Source organism: Eucalyptus grandis, chromosome 8, assembly GCF_016545825.1.
Source record: "Eucalyptus grandis isolate ANBG69807.140 chromosome 8, ASM1654582v1, whole genome shotgun sequence".
Classification (NCBI taxonomy): domain Eukaryota; kingdom Viridiplantae; phylum Streptophyta; class Magnoliopsida; order Myrtales; family Myrtaceae; genus Eucalyptus; species Eucalyptus grandis.
Genome location: NC_052619.1, coordinates 14866728 through 14884630, shown reverse-complemented (window position 1 = coordinate 14884630; position 17903 = coordinate 14866728). Strand labels below are relative to the sequence as shown.

General features: G+C 40.1%; 3 protein-coding genes across 3 annotated transcripts; 2 read left to right on the top strand and 1 right to left on the bottom strand.

Moving 5' to 3' along the window:
- Positions 1-1544: 1544 nt before the first annotated feature.
- LOC104456734 (ethylene-responsive transcription factor RAP2-3) lies at positions 1545-2957 on the top strand. Its single transcript, XM_010071589.3, has 2 exons — positions 1545-1884; positions 1972-2957. The coding sequence occupies exons 1-2, from the start codon at positions 1734-1736 to the stop codon at positions 2598-2600; spliced, it is 780 nt and encodes a 259-aa protein (XP_010069891.2). The 5' UTR covers positions 1545-1733; the 3' UTR covers positions 2601-2957.
- Positions 2958-6490: 3533 nt separating this feature from the next.
- Positions 6491-8749, top strand: LOC120286575 (60S ribosomal protein L19-1-like). Its single transcript, XM_039298856.1, has 5 exons — positions 6491-6653; positions 7518-7640; positions 7760-8073; positions 8256-8302; positions 8390-8749. Exons 1-5 carry the CDS (start codon positions 6542-6544, stop codon positions 8412-8414), a joined length of 621 nt encoding a protein of 206 aa, XP_039154790.1. The 5' UTR covers positions 6491-6541; the 3' UTR covers positions 8415-8749.
- Positions 8750-9746: 997 nt separating this feature from the next.
- On the bottom strand, positions 9747-17179 carry LOC120287787 (fumarate hydratase 1, mitochondrial-like). Its single transcript, XM_039301166.1, has 17 exons — positions 17044-17179; positions 16742-16859; positions 15302-15451; positions 14830-14940; positions 14539-14622; positions 13643-13741; positions 13311-13361; positions 13186-13235; positions 12788-12869; positions 12539-12633; positions 12380-12446; positions 12208-12258; positions 11934-12029; positions 11385-11483; positions 11265-11294; positions 11078-11143; positions 9747-10129 (listed from the first exon to the last, which is right to left on the bottom strand). Exons 1-17 carry the CDS (start codon positions 17142-17144, stop codon positions 10043-10045), a joined length of 1437 nt encoding a protein of 478 aa, XP_039157100.1. The 5' UTR covers positions 17145-17179; the 3' UTR covers positions 9747-10042.
- Between the last annotated feature and the right edge of the window lie 724 nt (positions 17180-17903).

The following is a 17903-nucleotide window of genomic DNA, read 5'->3' as shown; positions in this document are numbered from 1 at the left end:
GGCAAAGTAGTCGGCCTCTGTTAGTCCTCATGGCATGGGCAAGGAACGTGCCCAAATTGAAACATTAGGGTTAAAAACTGGAGTTGCTAAGCATGTTATTCTTCATTACAAGGAACGCCATTTCACCATGGATTTCATCTTCGAGTACATTTTGCGTGAGATCGGCAAGTGAACTACTTTCGGACCAAAAAAGGGGGGTGGTTACTAGGTGCAACTAAAACGGTGAACGTGAAAAATGAATGTTCTCATGGTTTAATTTTTATGGAGCTAGTGTTGTTTTTTTGTTTTAATCCTTGGGTTATCAGGACCAGCTTCCGTGCATGTCGACTAGTTTATCTCCATGGGCAATTAAGGATACACTCCTCCACATAGACTTAGAGGCATTCGCGATTCCACTATTGTGACGCGTTCCCAATACCACAATCTAAATATATACCTTATTATTGTGAGAGTATCACACACAAAGTACAAAATGTTGTAAGTAAAGTTCAACCACTTTACTTCCATTGAAGTCAGAAGATCTTTTCACATGAAATGGTAAATAAAGCGTGTAAAAAATTGACTCCCCACATGACTTAAATTTGTAATTTAATAGGAGATTAATGATGTGTTTGTTCGAAAAAATGAATGATTTGAATAATATTTTTCTAAGAATGATATATTATATCAATAACAAATATGAATCAACGAAATAAAAATAATATTTTTTATTCATAAATGAGACCGAGCGATATAATTGATTATTTTTAAAAGGGTAAATACTTTGAAAAACCTCAAATTGATACACCAGTGACAAATTTACCTCAAACCATTTTTTTAATAATGAAAAATCCAAAACTGGTACATCTATGACAAATTTACCCCGACTGACCATAAAAAACCCTATATTGGTACATTTATGACAAATTTATCCAAAACTAATTTATTTGATGGCAAAAAATCCCAAACTGGTAAATTTATGACAAATATACACTCCGCTAAATTGAATTAATACTACAAAAAAAATCACAAAAATTGTAAACTATGACAAATGGATTTTAAAATCGCAAATTGGTATCTGGGTAATTTGTCATGTGTTATTTAACTTAATAATTTGACAGTAAAATTTAACGAAAACTAACAGAGGGTAAATTTGTCACAAGTGTACCAGTTTTGGGTAAATTTATCAAAAGTATACTTTTTGGTGGTTAAAAAAATAGTTTTGGGTAAATTTGTCACATGTATACCGTTTAAGGTTTTTTAAGGTATTAACCCGTTTAAAAATATATTGGTCACATGAGCGACTCATTTATTATTATGTCGAAAGCTGCAATTTTTTTTTTCTTTTAAAAAAGAAAAAGATGTAATGCTCGATGGGGGAAAGAAAGTTGGCGTGACTTGCCAGCCACGAAATATAAAGCGACAGTACAAATCCAAATTTCTATCGAGTCGTAACCGTACTATTCCAATGTCAAAATGGGCAAAAAAAAAAAATAATGGAACCGCAAGGAAAGTTCCAATTCCATTCCCTTTCCCCTCCTACAAAAACCCCCATACCGCCCGCTTCATTCCCCACCGCATTCCTTAAACCCTCCCGTCAAAACCCTCTCTCTACATCGCCATCTTCTTCTTCTTCCTCTCCTTCCATTTCTCCCCTTTCCCTAAACCACAAGCAAACATTCTCCGACAACTCTGTTCTGCCTTCGTCTGTATTTGCAGCTTTGCATTCTCCCGCGAAAGTTGAGGCTCCGACAATGTGTGGCGGCGCTATCATCGCTGAATTCATCCCCCGGAACCGACGCCGCGTCACCTCCTCCGACCTCTGGCCCGACTCCCTGTTCCTCAAGCCCTCGAACGGCCTCGACGACCCGCTCCCCCCGAAACAACACCCCTGCCTCGCCTCAGGTACTGCTCTGTTCCTTCGTTTTCTTGGGGTCGGTTCTTGGCGGAAATTCTAAGTGGGGTTTTTGACTGGGGAATTTCGTCGAACAGGTGGCGCGCAGGAAGAGAAGGCCCCGAAGAAGCCGCGGAAGAACCTGTACCGTGGGATCCGGCAGCGCCCGTGGGGCAAGTGGGCGGCGGAGATCCGCGACCCGAGGAAGGGCGTCCGGGTCTGGCTCGGGACGTTCAACACCGCCGAGGAGGCCGCGCGGGCTTACGACCGGGAGGCCCGTAAGATCCGCGGCAAGAAGGCCAAGGTGAATTTCCCCAACGAGGACGACGCCTTCTCCACCATCCCGCGGGCTCACCAGACCCAGCACCACCACCCCCAGGTCCCCGACTACCCTCCTCTGTATCAACCCAACTGGAACAACAACGGGGCACCCGCCAAAACTCTGGACTTGGCCTTCGCTTACGACCTGAACCAGACAGGGCATTTCCCCGCGAACGGCTACGCTCCGATCCACGCCGAGCCCGTGGCCATGTCCAGCGAAGAGATATCCGGGTCGGGCTCGGAGGACACGCACGCCTCGTCGACGGCCGCGCTGCTGGGCGCCAACTACGGCGCCGCCGAAGCGAAGGTGAAGGCGGAGGGGAGGTGGGGAAGAAGAAAGAGGAGGACGAGGAGAGCGAGGTGCAGAAGCTGTCGGAGGAGCTCCTGGCGTTCGAGAACTACATGAAGTTCTACCAGATTCCCTACCTGGACGGCCAGTCCGCCGCCGCGCCGCCGAATCCCGCTCAGGATAGCGTCGTGGGCGAGCTCTGGGCCTTCGACGACGACAACGACAACGCCTCCGGCGTAACCGCCGTGGCTCCGGCCGCTCTCTGATCGCGTCGTTTTTGGGGGCGCCTCTTAGAATTTTTATTCCTATTTTGCCCTTTTATTTTCGCATTTCCTTTATTTATATTTTAGAACCTGTGTCGATCGGGTAGGGGGATTTGATGGTCGTGGTTGCTGATCGGAACTCCTTTTTCTTTTTGTGAACAAAGTACAACCTCTTACCTTGTAATAAAATTGTGATTACTCTCGTTCAGCAGCTGTCGTGCAAAGCTAATCTTAATTTTCTCGAAGTGATTTCGTGGTCATGACACGAGCCATGCTATAACCATTTCAGCGATCCAGCAGAGATGAGCAGTTAAAAAAAAAAGAAAACGCGGAAAAAAGCCAGAGAATATGGGGAGAGGGGCAAAAGGGTCAAATCGGGGCGACAAATTTTGGGGTCCGAACCCGAAAAAGGTTAGGTGACATCGAATTCCACGCCGATGGAGAAACGGGATGCGGCCGCTGGTTTTCGGGGCGGTCGAGGCGGAGGCGGAGGCGGTTACTGGTTAGCGACTTGACGCGGCGGGCCGCGGTTTATTTGTGTTCCGGTGGGCGGCGCACGCTGGTTTCGCTCGGGAGGTTCCGGCTCGCACGGGGCGCGTGCTTGATTTCAACGGCACCCTTTTGGGGTTTGTACTGCATGTTCGTACGCTGTCGGTGACGAGATTGGGAATGAGGATTTCTCTTGTATCGTACACTTTCACTCACGTGCCGCTTGCGTGGAATGCATTATATTAGATTATATATATTATATTTCCGTTTATGGTCGAGGGAATTTTATTATATGAAGTTAGGACAAAAAATGTAAGGATGTTCATAATAATATTTAAACCAATATATTTATAGAAATATAAGTATTTCAAAATGGATGATTTTCATGATCTCGCATGGACATGAGAAAAGATTGAGGAGAAAGTTACGATTATTAACTCTATTCTTTTTTTTTTTTATCACAAGTTAATGAGAAAATTTTAAATAGGGGTTTAAAATGCTCTCTTTAAAAAAAAAAAGAGTTTAAAATATATCTTATTTTAAATAAGAGTATAGAGCATGTAGTTGACATTGCAGCTTCAAATGAAGGTTGATCTCGCTAGTCACCAATCAATGGGCATTTTTGTCAAAATATAATTGTAATTTTAAATTATTTTTTTATTTTTCTTTTCTTTCCTCTTTTCTTTCATTTTTCTAGCAAGCGCTCATGAGGGCTAAGAGACCCTCCCTAGCTACTAGTGAGGGTCATAGTCCTTGCCATATCTAAGCGAAGGTCACCCGTCGCCTCGTGCGTGGCCTCACCCAAGCCCTCGACATCTACGAGCGAGGCATCCCTTGCTTATGGATGGTGAGGGTGGTCCTTGCTAAATCAAATGAGGGCAACCCTCGCCCAGCCCACTCTAGTGGCCGACCATCACTTGAGATCAACTGCCAATGAAGAAGACAACTAGAAAAAAAAAAGAAAGAAAAGAAAGAAAAAATTCAAAAAAGGTGAAGGACAAAAATGTCATTAACCAACTAGGGAGTCAAGCCATTTTTTGAAATTGAATAACCATTTAAATCTCTTATTTAAAATAAAATTCATTTCAAATCTTTATTTAAAAAAAATGAAAGTATTTTATGCCTTTATTTGGAATTTTTCCTAAGATAAGTGTGAGGACGAATTTAGATATTAAAAGTGAAAAGTAAAAATTCAATAAAAATTCACTCAATGGTATTAAAGATAGATGATGATTTTTTAACCCGAACATCTTTTGATAATACTTTAGAATTTAATTAGAAAGTCAATGAGCAACTATTTTCCGTTAAAATATTGGAACAAATACAATCCGATTTAACTTTGCTTGACACTGAACACCTGGATCTTGGGTGGCTGACCAAAGCATCATCAGAAGCTGTCTGCTTTTTCTTTTGTTGCTTTAGTACTTGCTTTTTAGTTTTAGGTTGGCCTGTTTCCACCCAATCTGTGACTTGGTACACACCTTTTATTATAGTCAGACCGAAATAACCTTCTATGTTATGACACGATATCAACCATCCATTCGTCCTAATTTTCTCTCCCATCTCTTTTATTCACCTTCTGTGTTTATTATTGACCGGTTAAAACATCCCTTTGGTCCATAATATCTTTACTTTGCTTTTACTTGCCTCGTCGCCCGTTGCCCGGCCAGATGCCCATTTTTTACGAAGAAAAGAAGATGAAAGACCCAATGGTAGTGGTGGGAAACAAAATATGAGGGAGGAAAAAGTATGCTTATTTAGGCTTTGTTTGTTTACTAAAAAATGAATAATTTGGAAAATATTTCCTAAATATAATCACTTATATCACTTGAAATAATTACGTGATGAAAAATATTTTCATTATCAATAGTAATTTCTATTTGAATATTTTGGTGAAAAATAAATATATTATTTGTTTATCTATTTTTATAAACAATATCAATAATCATTGTCAAAAAATATTCTTCAAATCACTTATTTTCAAGAAAACATTTTTATTTTCTAGCTTTTGATTGGCTTAGGAAAATGAGTCAATTAAAAATATTTTCCTAATTAATGGAAAAAGTTTTCTTATCAAAATATGACCGAATATCGATACTTGAACTTTTGCGCTTAGAAACAAGAACCCAATACATGGCTAGGTCCTTGGTGCCCTTGGGTCCATCAAGGCTAGGCCTAAAACTCTAGCGCCCAAGCCTGAGTCCATCGAGGCTAGGCTTGGGACACCAATGCCCATGCCTAGGATGCTAGGCTTGGCAATCCATGACATCCATGCTTGAGTCCATTGTGGCCATTTTTTTTTTAAATTGAATTTTTAAATGTTTTTATTTTAGTATTTTGTTTTCTCTTCCTTCGCTAGTTATTGGGCCTTGGCAATAACTAGCAATCATCCACAAAAGTGGGCTGTGCTAGGCTCAACTTTGCTTGAGGCTAGCGAAGTTAGCCCTTGCCTGTGGCCTGCGCTGAGACTTGACAATTAGCAGAAGGAGAAGGAAAAAGAAAAGAAAAAGATAAAAAAATTCATTAAAAATTTATAGAAATTGTCAATGTTAACATGACCATAGCACGTGGGACGCCAGCTTCCATGTAAGTTATTTCCAACTAAATGAGTTTTTCTTTGGCAAACCATGAATTTTTTTTTTTCCGGTTCATTTTCAAGTTTTAGCCAAATGCTAAAAAATATTATTATTTTCTTGAAAAATAATTTCTTGAAAAACACTTTCCCAGAAAAATGTTACGTTTTTGTGAAAACAAATAGAGCCTTAGGGATTAATTACTTTTCCAATTCAATTTTATCTCAGTCAGTTAACAATAAAAATAGAATATGAAGAATACGGGATGGGAGAGATCAAAGGAGGGTGAATGGGCGATTGATCTTGCTTCCCAACATTTGGCAATCGATAATAAAACATGCGCATTTTAAGTTAAATAGGGGAGGAAATAGTGCCGTCCTCGTTTTTCAATTAAGGAAACAAAAGGGTCGTTCGGACACTTTTGAAAAGTCGAAATAAAAAAATTCTCATTTAACCTCGCGTAGCGAGTAGCCTCGACACTCGCTAGTAGGCCCAACCCGAAAACCCATTTCCCCATTCAAGCCCGCTTCAGAAACCAATCCGGCTCGGGCCGTGATGCGTAGGCCCATAAGGTCAAGCCCAATGAAAAATCGGATCCAGACCCAACCCGGCAGTAGCAACCCTAGGGCAGAACGCCATTTCGGGGACGACGAAGTATAAAACCCTAGACCTCCGCTGTTGCCTCCATCTTCGACTGGCGGCCGCTCGGAGAGGAGGAGAAGGAGGAGGAGAGATGGTGTCGCTGAAGCTCCAGAAGCGCCTCGCGGCCAGCGTGCTGAAGTGCGGCAGAGGGAAGGTGTGGCTGGACCCCAATGAAGGCAACGAGATCTCCATGGCCAACTCCCGTAACGCCTCCTCCTCCCCTTTCTCCTTGCCTGTTCTTGATGGTTTCCGCCGGTTTTTTGTTTTTGTTTTTTTTTTTTTTTTTTATCGATTTCGATCTTTATTCACTGCTCATATTAGCTAAGGCGAATCAAAAAAGGAACTTGTTGGATAAGGAGGCTGAAACTTTGTTAGGCATCATGAGGCGGTCGTGTTGTGGTATTTCGTCGCTGTTCAGGCCTTTTAGGATTGCTTCGCGAGGGGAATTCGGCAGCTTGCTAAGGATTAATGGGGATTAATGGGTGGTTTACCGTTTCGTAGTTGAGCTGAGCTTTCGAGCTCGTTGTCTGCTGAGAAGAAAGACTTGGGAGTGTAATGCGATGATGTGTTTCGGTTTCCTTTCGGATGGCGTTGTTTACGGACGATGGTTAAATTTGGGTGAGATGGGCTGTTGAATTGAATCGCATTTTGGCCTGTGGGGGTGTCATGGGGATGGAAATGGCGAGACGATTTTGTCCCGAGTAGCATAGCTCTTGTTCGTAGAGCTTGATCTTACCCTTCTGGGGACTGTTTCGGTTGCTACATGATGGCGAAATACTTCTATGTGATGGTCAATTTTAACGTCCAATAGGGATGGGGAAAGGCCCTGTTTTCGTGATTTTAGCAAATTTCATGTTTTGTTGCTTCTTGTTGTGAAATCTGGAGCAAGTTCATTTTCTTATGTGGTAATTTTGCCATTTCATCGCTTGTATCAGTTGCTTTTGTCTTAAGGGTGTATTGAGTCTCTTAGTTGTGAGCACCTGTATCGTGGTATTATCATTTCTATAATGTAATCTGTTGCTTTTAGTAGGTTCGTTTTAATTGATATTACAAGATTGTGTGCGTAGGTCAAAATATCAGGAAGCTGGTCAAGGATGGGTTTATCATCAGAAAGCCAACGAAGATCCACTCTCGGTCTCGTGCTCGCCGAATGAAGGAGGCCAAGAGAAAGGGCCGTCACTCTGGATATGGTAATTTTTACTTCAGCCTTCAACTAGAATGTGACAATATGACTGACGTCATCGATCATTATGCATAAAACATAAGTCTCTCTCTACTTTCGTTTTGACATAGTAATGTTGTCTTGCAGGTAAGCGCAAGGGTACAAGGGAGGCTAGGCTGCCAACCAAAATCCTCTGGATGAGGAGGATGCGTGTATTGAGGCGCTTGCTCCGCAAGTACAGAGAATCTAAGAAAATTGACAAGCACATGTACCACGATATGTACATGAGGGTGAAGGGTAATGTGTTCAAAAACAAGCGTGTGCTGATGGAAAGCATTCATAAGTCCAAGGCTGAGAAAGCAAGAGAGAAAACCCTATCCGACCAGTTTGAGGCTAAGAGGGCTAAGAATAAGGCAAGCAGAGAGAGAAAATTTGCAAGGAGGGAGGAAAGATTGGCCCAGGTGGGTTTCAGAGCTGAGTCTTTTGGTGTTTTGATGTGAAAAAGTCGTGTCCTATGGTGAAATGACCATTTAGTTTATTCAGTTACTCTTTGGATGAGTGCTTCTCTGTTATTTGCCATTTTTTTTACAGTAATACGTAGCATGCCACGGTAATTTGATGGTTTTTCCTTAAATATATTCAGGGACCTGGTGAAAAACCAGCACCACCTGCTGCCGCACCTGTTGCTGAGTAAGTGTAATTTTTCTGTGCATTCTTGTGTGATCAGTTCTTCTCCTTCAAAAATTGATAAGGGAACCTTTTCTCTTTGGCATGCAGAGCTCCCAAGAAGGCAAAGAAGTGAGATCCATGATGAGCAGAAATGTAGTAGGTGAAAGTTAGTGGATCAATGCTGGTTTGAGTGATCTTGTTAGATCAATTTTGTTGACTTGACTCTTTTCTACAAAGTTATTACTTTACATAGCAGAAGAAAGAGGATTATGAAAAATCCAGGATCAATGTTGGAATTTGTTTCTTAATTCAGTGGCTTGTGTTTCGTTCTTCTCTTGTCGTATTGTTGCATGAGGTGGCTATGTGCACCTCTTACTGATTGCATGTTCTTCTCGCTGCCATGGGTGCCTTGTGCAACTAAACTGCTGGTTCTGTGAGGTCCGTACCGGTATCCTCAACTTGCATGAACCTTAGTCCGATATATTTGTTTTATATATATATGCATATATATATATTTATATATTTATATGACTTGTTGGTAATATCTTTATCTAGGTAAAACTATATTGCCCAATTTCGAGCTGAATGAGTTGAATGTGTCTTATGATATCTCAAGTGAAGCATGCTCTATTGGTGAATTTTATTACACAGATTAAATTAAAAGTAAACTTCTAATCAATTGTAACAAGCTTTTTCCTTTATCAGATGTTAGCGTGGTTCACTTTGCTAACTTGCCTGGGGAGCTACCATGTAGCTCTTTCACTGTATAATTCAATTTATTCCTATCCTACCATTTTAGAAGTTTGTTAGGAGCCGCTTATTGCCTGATGGTTCCAGCTCAAATGATCACTCGCTGTTCTTGTTTCCCAGAACTTTAGTGAAAGACAGTTAGCAAAGCAAGTATATTATGCTTATGGAGTAAAGGGCAGGGAGTTTCTATTGCTTGCCATGCGGGATTCTGTGAGTTCGAGCTAGAAAGTTCTTGCTTGATCTTTGCACATTAGAGAATTAGCTAACCTCAAAATTTCATGCCACCAGTTTGATGGTTCATGGTAAGCAGTAATATTGTTATGGCAGGAAATCCAGTGTCGATAGGCATCGGTGATATTGTCACGGCAGATTGTATCAATGAAAAGATGGGAAAGACTTCAGGTCCTGCATGTTTAAGTGAAGCAAATGCGCCCAACAAGAATACTTATACAATTCTGTGCAGAAACTTTAATTACAACACTTAGGTTGCTTTTGATTTGCATGTAAGTGCTAAGACTTTTTATGCATTTATACGACCGCTAAAAAAGGAATAACCCACTGTGTAAGTAAGAGCTGTCAATCTCTCGGAATGACTCTCAAGCAGAATGTAATTTTATGTCAAATGTAAGTAAGATATTAAAAAACGTACTGATGCCACAATTCAAAGAGGGCATCATCATCCCCAGGTTGAAAAATAACTCTTTTTATTCAGGCATCGAAAAGTTTCTAGGACACAACATGCTCATTGTAGGCCTCCTTATTACCTCTGTTAGTTAATAATACAAACCTCGAGAGAAGCAGAGATGAAGAGAACCTTATCAACTGCTAGTGTCACTAGCAAGAGCTTGAGACCAATTGATAGAATGCCGTATAATAATGTTCTTTATTTTATAATCCCATAAACCCTTCATCCGTCATGGGGGCAACAAAAAATGCCGTAAAAATATTGTAATAATAGCTAATCTTCCGTTAGCCAATAATATCGATTGTCTTGAGAATCTACAGTTCTTTTCAAGCAGATGGTCCAATCATCTTTTCAGGCACAACAAGATTGTCGAACTCTTCACTTGTGAGAAGCTTCAATTTCAGAGCAGATTCCTGAAAAAAAAATAGGGAAAAAGAAAGAAAGTATAGTTTTAAATAGGATCAAACAACTAATACATTTACGAAATGAGAAGCAAGTAGGCTACACCACGTTCATGGCAGGTAACATAACACTCTTTTTACGACACAATATTTGGAGGCTCCCCCGTGGCACCTATTTTCAAGACTACAGGATACCTCCTAAAAAGAAAATGTTATTTCTGGACATGGATATGCGAATCCCATCAGCCGCTAGACCAACCCAAGGGTTGGCAACAAGCGTATCTTCTCGACAAAAAAATACACCACACTGTGGATCTGCCTTCCAAGCCAGTCAAATGTATTCCCTTCTTCCATGTGTAATAGAAAATTATTAGATGCAATGCAACTCGTGCAGTCATTAAAAATTCAACAAAAGACGCGCTAAAATAACCGCATTTTCATGCTTCAAGTTTAAAGATGCCCCATGCTAGTCGACAGAAACTATGAAAAAAAAAAAGAAAAAGTAACGATATTCTAGGTGATTTGGGTCATTTTATTGCTCATTTCCTTATAGCTCAAGCTCTGAAAAATTGATGTGTAAACAATTTGTACTTGCCCCACATGAATTAAAGCAAAGAAAAGCCAATTATTTTCATCTAATAAATCTTTCTATTTTCTAAGTCAATGATTATATAAAATAACATAATCACAGTGTAAATATACAGCTACACCAAATATAGATGTTTAAGTGTGGAATTGGGTTGGGTCGGCAAATCAAAGTCAAATAACACACTAGGTTTGATAAGCTTCCACAAAACTAAACCATATTGAAAAGCCTAAATGTTCAGTTTGATCTTCTTTTCTTTTTCTCTACAACCTTATTGTTTAGCATAAAGAGTTACAGCCAAGCTGACTGTAAAGGCTTTCCATTCAAGTCTACAATGTACTAAACCTAAGTAAATATAGAATCAAGGAACTCACCTTCAAAGTAGATCCCTCCTTGTGGGCTTTCTTGGCAACCTTAGCAGCATTATCATACCCAATTTTCTGGAAAGACCAGAATCGTTTGCTTTCAAAAACTGCTTTCTTTAATATGAAAAAAAAATAAAGTGGAGAATAGATATACTGAAAGTTATGATTAAAATACGGCAGGAGGTTGGACACTTACGGGGTTCAAGGATGTGACGAGCATTAACGACTGCAAGGCCCACAAAGGACAAATAATCAGCTTTAGATTCCAATGAGCCAGAAATTATATCCATATACTATAAAAAGTAGCTCAGCTGACCTCCTGCAGTAACTTTGAAATTCTTTCCCTATTAGCTTGAATTCCTTGGATGCAATTCTTGTCAAAGGAAGAACAGGCATCCCCCAATAGTCTTAGCGACTGTAGGTAAAAGGAAGAGCAAAAACGCAAGATGAGTCAATGGGGTGATGTAGCAAATATTAACCATAGACCACAACGTCAACGAAAGTTGAGCATCAATAAATAACAAACTTATTGAAGCTAAAGATGCATGTAAAAGGTTCTTGTGCTATGTTGTTAAGAAAATGATCTGTCTTGTTTTCATTTAAGTGTAATCATCGAATACTAGTTTATATTCGTTTGTACACGAAACATTTTTTTGCTTATTTATCCTCACGTAACAATAATTTCCTGAACTTGCAAACATGATCAAACCAAATGCTTCACATATTTTGAAAAATTTCAAGGCCCGCTACCACTTCTACCTATAGTGATCAAGTAGCTAAGAGCAGCATTGCTGCTCCATTATTTGGCTCATAAATCAAGGATATACACTTTAAACAATGACAAAATGCAAGACGAGGAGCGCACTTGTAAGAGACCGCTAGCAATCATTGGCTTGAAAACATTCAGCTCAAAATGGCCATTTGATCCGCCCACTGTAATGGCTACATTATTTCCCATAACCTGCAAAAGATAATATGTTCTGATTATTTTTCAATTTAGAGATGCTCATCGACTAAATGGAGTGACCAGAGGACACTCCTCGACTCCGTAACTTAAGAGATAATAAAATTTGACTCTAGTATATTAACTACTCTCAAATTGGCTTGAGAGAGATTGAAATTGAAGGTAAAATTCTTACCCGTGCACAGACCATGGTAAGAGCCTCACATTGGGTAGGGTTGACTTTCCCCTGCAATAGAATAGGTTCAGTGAAGTGATATGGAGTAGCTTTGTCAACTTAAGGTTCTAAGACCCAAGCTACTGGTTGCTTCAATTAGTACTTGCAATAGTAGTTACGATATTGTCTTTACCGGCATAATACTGCTGCCAGGCTCATTTTCCGGAAGAATAAGTTCGCCAAGGCCACAACGGGGACCACTGTGTTAAGCACAAAACATGTGAACAAAATACAACGGAAAAGGAATGACAATGATAGAAGGTAATAACTCTTGCTCTGCTGGTGAACTGACCTTCCCAAAAAACGAATGTCATTAGCAATCTTCATGAGAGAAGTAGCTACAGTGTTAAGGGCACCACTTGTCTCCACAAAAGCATCATGTGCAGCCTGGTCAGCACATAGAGGAGGATATAAATTTCTTTTTCTTATATGATTGAAAAAGATTACACATGGTCACTTAGTTATCTCCCTACAACACGGAAGAGAGAACAAGAGAGAAAAAAAAGTGTAAGGGACAAGGCATGGATAGCAAAAGCATTACCAGGGCTTCGAACTTGTTTTCTGCAGTGACAAAAGGTAAACTAGTTTCCTTAGCTACTGCTGCAGCTAACTTTACATCAAACCTGCACAAGAGTATCTTCAATTGGTGATGCGTCGAAGAAAAGCCCCCAACTGTCACTATTGTCTAAGAATCACTAAAGTAAACTTGAAACATATCTAGAGAGAAAACAGCCTCAAACAACCTATCTACGATTGGCCATATCTTGCTTCCTCATTTCAGGCAGTCAGCCCAAGTTGCTAAAGTTATAATTGAATCACCCGAATGCTAACAGGTAAGATTTGATGAGAACCAGAAATGTAAAGCAGAGCCATGACCATTATATCATGGGTGGCACACATTGAGGTGAGATTGAAGAAATTATGTTAGGATAAACCTACCCTTTCTTTGTATTCAGACCAGTACCTACAGCAGTACCACCTTGTGCAAGCTGCTCAAACCTCAACTGTCAGAACTCTGAAAATAAGCAACATTGAGAGCAAGAACATATGTATCTCCTACGAACCTGGTACATACGAGGTAGAGTGCAATTGACACGGTCAATTCCATACTTAACCTGCAATAGGAACATTCTGGATGAATTGCATGCTCTATGTTGTCACATAAACTATCATGCTTTTGTACAACCAGAAATATGAACAATTAAATTTTCCATTTTTCGGTTGCCAATAGATATAGAGGCTCTCGGAGCCACTGGCTAATAATCAAGCGGGCATCCAAGTACATACATAACAGACTACAACTAAGCATGCGGGATTTGGAACTTAATATCGGTGCTTCCTGAAGTGCAGACTTAAATTTGTGCTACCACTAGACTACAGCAGAAAGGAAGCTTACTTGGGTACAATAGCCACTAAACTCTTGCCCCACTGTCAAAGGAGTTGCATCCTGAGTGTGAGTTCGTCCAATCTTGACAATATCCTTAAATTCGATGGACTGTTAAGGCAAAAGAAGGAAAATGATCTAATTGATTGTAATAGAGGTAAGCATTGCGTGTTACAACATCTGCACTAGCACCATCTTTAAGATAATGAAGTCTCTGGAGAAAACGGGTGCAAGAACTATAAGAGAAACACACAAATAGCCAACGCACATGCACAAATGTGCATGGTGAACAAACAAAAGTGCAGTGGGTGAGTGTGTGCAGAATCTTTCAGCATAGTCACATTAATTAGAAACTCCATTGAAGGAAGAAACAACATGACCTAAAGAAAGCTCAGTGTCATTGCACACAAATAAGCACTACATATATATGAGCCCAAACACTGTACTTGTGAAGCTTGTCCCATGTGTATATCACATGTTGCTTAGGCTAATGAATATGGGAAGCAAAAAACATCCACAAAAACTAGGATTTTTCACAATGTGAAGTAGTGGATAGGGATCTTTCCTCCGCACAGTCTTATGCATGAGCATAACTTGGAAATTCTTTAAAAGAATTGGCATCGACAATCTAAAAGAGACAAAATAAAGGTATATAGTTTAAAAAGAAGAACAATAAAGTTTACTTGAAGATTGAAGGTGTCATGTACAAAAGGGCCAAAATAATCTCGAATGGTGAAACATTCGTGCTGAGAGAAAGAAAGCTGCATTAACCTAGAGTATTTCCTTATCCTTCGAAGCAAAAATATCAAATGATGCAAACACAGAGCATTGCTAAGGGAGCACTTCAACAATTATCCAACCTTTGATATAGAATAAAGAATTGTTTTAGGTCTTAACAATTATCAAACCTTCGACTGAAGAGAAGAATGCAAGTTCCCCAGACTTGGCAATAGTCTTGAATTTATTTCCATTACAGCCGCAATATGCATCACCTACAATATGAGAAATACCATAACGCATTTGTTTAAGAACAAACTTTCTAGTTCTTTATTCTCTTATAGACGATATAGAGTTCACATCAATACATGCGCCGGATCCGATCCCTTTTAGGCTTAAAAGAAGTGGGAGAAAACGGTCAAGGATGACACTTTGCATCAAGTGACAGAGGTATTCCAGGTGATGAAGAAAACAAGGCTTACAGTTGGGAAAGTGTCGTTAGAAGATTGAGATCGGTTCACATGATCATTTGGGTGCACAGACTTTTCTCCACGCTTACGGCCAAGGATTTCGGCTGCTCTGTTTGCAATCACCTACAATAGCCCATGAATTGAAAAACATAAATCATTAGGAAAAGAAATCATCTAGCGATTACCATCATCCTGCTTCGACATTCACATGAAATAACAAATCAAACTGCCCTTATTCCCCTTCCAGAAAAAAGAAAACTCCAAATCCCTCACTTCGAAGTTCGTAAGGATTGTCGCGAGACATGATTCTCTCGTACAAAATAGGACTTCCCAGTAGCATGAAGGATGCCAGATAAAAATATGAGCGACCCAAACGAGAAACATGGCAACAATGTTTCAGTGGCAATCCGCATAGGCATTAGCATATTGTAGTGAAAAGCACAAGGCCTTAGAAGCCTTGTTGTATACATATAATTGCACTCACCTCATTGGCATTCATGTTACTTTGAGTGCCACTGCCAGTCTGCCATATGACAAGGGGAAAATGATCATTTAATTTTCCCTCAGCTACTTCTTGAGCTGCTTGCATTATGGCTCCTCCTATGGAAGGATCGAGACCGTATTCCATGTTAACCTGAGAATTATAGCCTTGACACAATCAATTACCTTCTACAACGTGTTTTTGAAGTAAATATGACATACGATGGTGATGACAATTAAATAGACGTATGGAATGTGAATAACACATCCTGCTTCATAAAAGTTTCAACTGATTTTCCCAGATTATACAGCTTCAAAGTTCAAGACATTAATTATTAGATATGAGAATGCCATTTCCTTTTTTGTTATTATGGCTTTGTGCGTTTTGCGAAAAATATGATGTTTCTGAAAAATATTTTCTAGGAAGGTATTTTTCAGAAAAATATAATTATTTTTCAATATTTGGGTGAAATATGAAAATGAATTGAAAAATATTTTCTGTTGTTTGATAATAGACACTTTTTCCTCCATACACTCATCATCATCATCATCATTATCATTGTCGTCGTCGTCATCGTCCTCATCATCATCGTCGTTGTCATCATCATCATCATCATCATCATCATCATTTTTCGTTATTTTTAATTTAAAAAAAATTGATTTTCAATTATTTTATTTAAAAAATGTTGGCCACAGCAACAGTCACAAGCGAACCTCAAGCACGCTAATGAGCATGGGGCTTGCCCACCTCTAGCGAGCTTAGGCTTGTCGTTCGGTGAGCGAGAGCCACCGGCCTCGAGCCTTAAGCTCAATGCTTTTGCTCGCTAATCCGGTGAGTGGCAAGCCTAAGCTTGCTAGAGGTGGGCGAGCTCAAGATTCACCTATGGCTAGTCCCCAGTCGTTGGCCGAGAAAGAAGAGGAGGAAAATAAAGAAAAAAATAAAAAATAATTCGAATTTTTTTAATAATAAATTTTTTTTTAAAAACAAAGAAAGAAGTGGGGCTTGTAGAAGTGTGAGATAAGAAAAAGTAAGTGAGGAAAATGTTTTTCATTTTTCAAAAGTAGAAAATATTTTCTCTATTTTAGAATACTTTTTTTCTTTCATGGAAAATATTTTTTCCAGATAATTCCTTTATTGTGAACCAAATGCTAGAAAATTCGAAGAACATTTATTTGAAAATTATTTTTCATGAAACAAACGAAACCTACAAAAGGGTAGAGCAAAGAGTGGTAAGCTAAAGTGTAACTAGTGGGTTCACTAGCGTCGGAACGGCACAACATTATCAGTATAAAACGAGAAAGGGCCTAAAAATGACAAGTCCTTTTGCGCGAGAAAATATTAGGTACCCATATGATAGACCCTCAGGCATAACTCAGCCATACAAAGTAATCCCGAAACGAATTCACCAGAAAAGCCAAAAAGGGATCAGTCGAAGAACACGACCTTGGCAGCACACTTCTTCAGGACCCCGAAAGCTCGAATAATCGGCTCGGGCATCCGCTCCCGCTCGCCTCCGATGTCGAAATTCTGCAGCGACCTCTGCGTCTGCGCTCCCCACAATCTACACACGAAAAACGAACCATCAACTTCGAAACGTTTAAAGCAGCCAGACGAATGCCCCGCGCTTCATCGATTCTCGGTTGCGCGGGCAAAAATACGCGCTTTGGACAATGGCCGAAAGACACTTTCGCAGTATGGTCGAGAGGTGATGAGAACTAGCAAAGACAAAAGGGTAAGGGACGAACTTGTTCGCGGGAACGAGGATGGGTCCAAAAGTGTCTCTTTCCTCCCGGAAACCAGTCGAACCCCAAGCACCGTTGGCGCCCGATACGCTTGAGATACCCATATGACCGCAACGAGAAAGAGAGAGAGAGAGAGAGAGAGAGAGAGGGGGGTTTAAGTGTTCATTTACGGTTCAAGTGTTCATTCATGTGAATTTATAGAGAAGTTCAGGTGCCCAAATTCCTGGGACAACTCTGAGCCCTCAAAGGCTTCTTCATCACGATGACGGGGGAGGGAGAGAGACAGAGAGAGACAGAGACAGACTGGTCGAACTTGACGTGGGCCCGAGGAAGTCAGAGCTTTTTCCCGGAATATGTGAAAACGATGCGGATGGAGATGCGGGGAGAAGAAGAAGGGAGGCGAGTCAGAGGAGAGTGCTGAGGTAAGGCAGAGGAAGTCAATGCTTTTTCCCGGAAGATGTGAAAACGATGAGGAAGGAGACGTGAGGCGAACCAGAGGAGAGCGCGAGGGAAGGGAAGGGACGGCAGCAGAGAGAGAAAAATGTTTAGGTGTAATTAGATTTCCAAGGAAAATCACTTCTTTTTTTTATTTTAAATATTGATCTTTTTATCTAATTCTCCAAACTAGAATATACATTCAATCATTTATTTGTAGTACAGCAAAAGTTAGTGATAATTCTTACATGGAATGAATCATGTTAGTACAATACTCGTACTTTTGTACGGGACTTACGTACGGGACTTTCAATAAGACTTTCGTCTTCCATACATAGAGAAAAGCACTCCATCTTTTGCAGGAAACCAAATTATGCACGCATAAAACTCAATCCCGTATTATGCTCAGCAAAAATATATTGATTTTA

Coding starts and splice junctions, on each gene's coding strand:
- LOC104456734 (XM_010071589.3), top strand. CDS start 1,734: ATGTGTGGCGGCGCTATCATCGCTGAATTCATCCCCCGGAACCGACGC. Junction 1,885..1,971: donor ACACCCCTGCCTCGCCTCAG/GTACTGCTCTGT, acceptor TTCGTCGAACAG/GTGGCGCGCAGGAAGAGAAG.
- LOC120286575 (XM_039298856.1), top strand. CDS start 6,542: ATGGTGTCGCTGAAGCTCCAGAAGCGCCTCGCGGCCAGCGTGCTGAAG. Junction 6,654..7,517: donor GATCTCCATGGCCAACTCCC/GTAACGCCTCCT, acceptor TTGTGTGCGTAG/GTCAAAATATCAGGAAGCTG. Junction 8,074..8,255: donor GGGAGGAAAGATTGGCCCAG/GTGGGTTTCAGA, acceptor AAATATATTCAG/GGACCTGGTGAAAAACCAGC.
- LOC120287787 (XM_039301166.1), bottom strand. CDS start 17,144: ATGGGTATCTCAAGCGTATCGGGCGCCAACGGTGCTTGGGGTTCGACT. Junction 12,634..12,787: donor AAAACAAGTTCGAAGCCCTG/GTAATGCTTTTG, acceptor TGTGCTGACCAG/GCTGCACATGATGCTTTTGT. Junction 12,259..12,379: donor CTGGCAGCAGTATTATGCCG/GTAAAGACAATA, acceptor ATTCTATTGCAG/GGGAAAGTCAACCCTACCCA.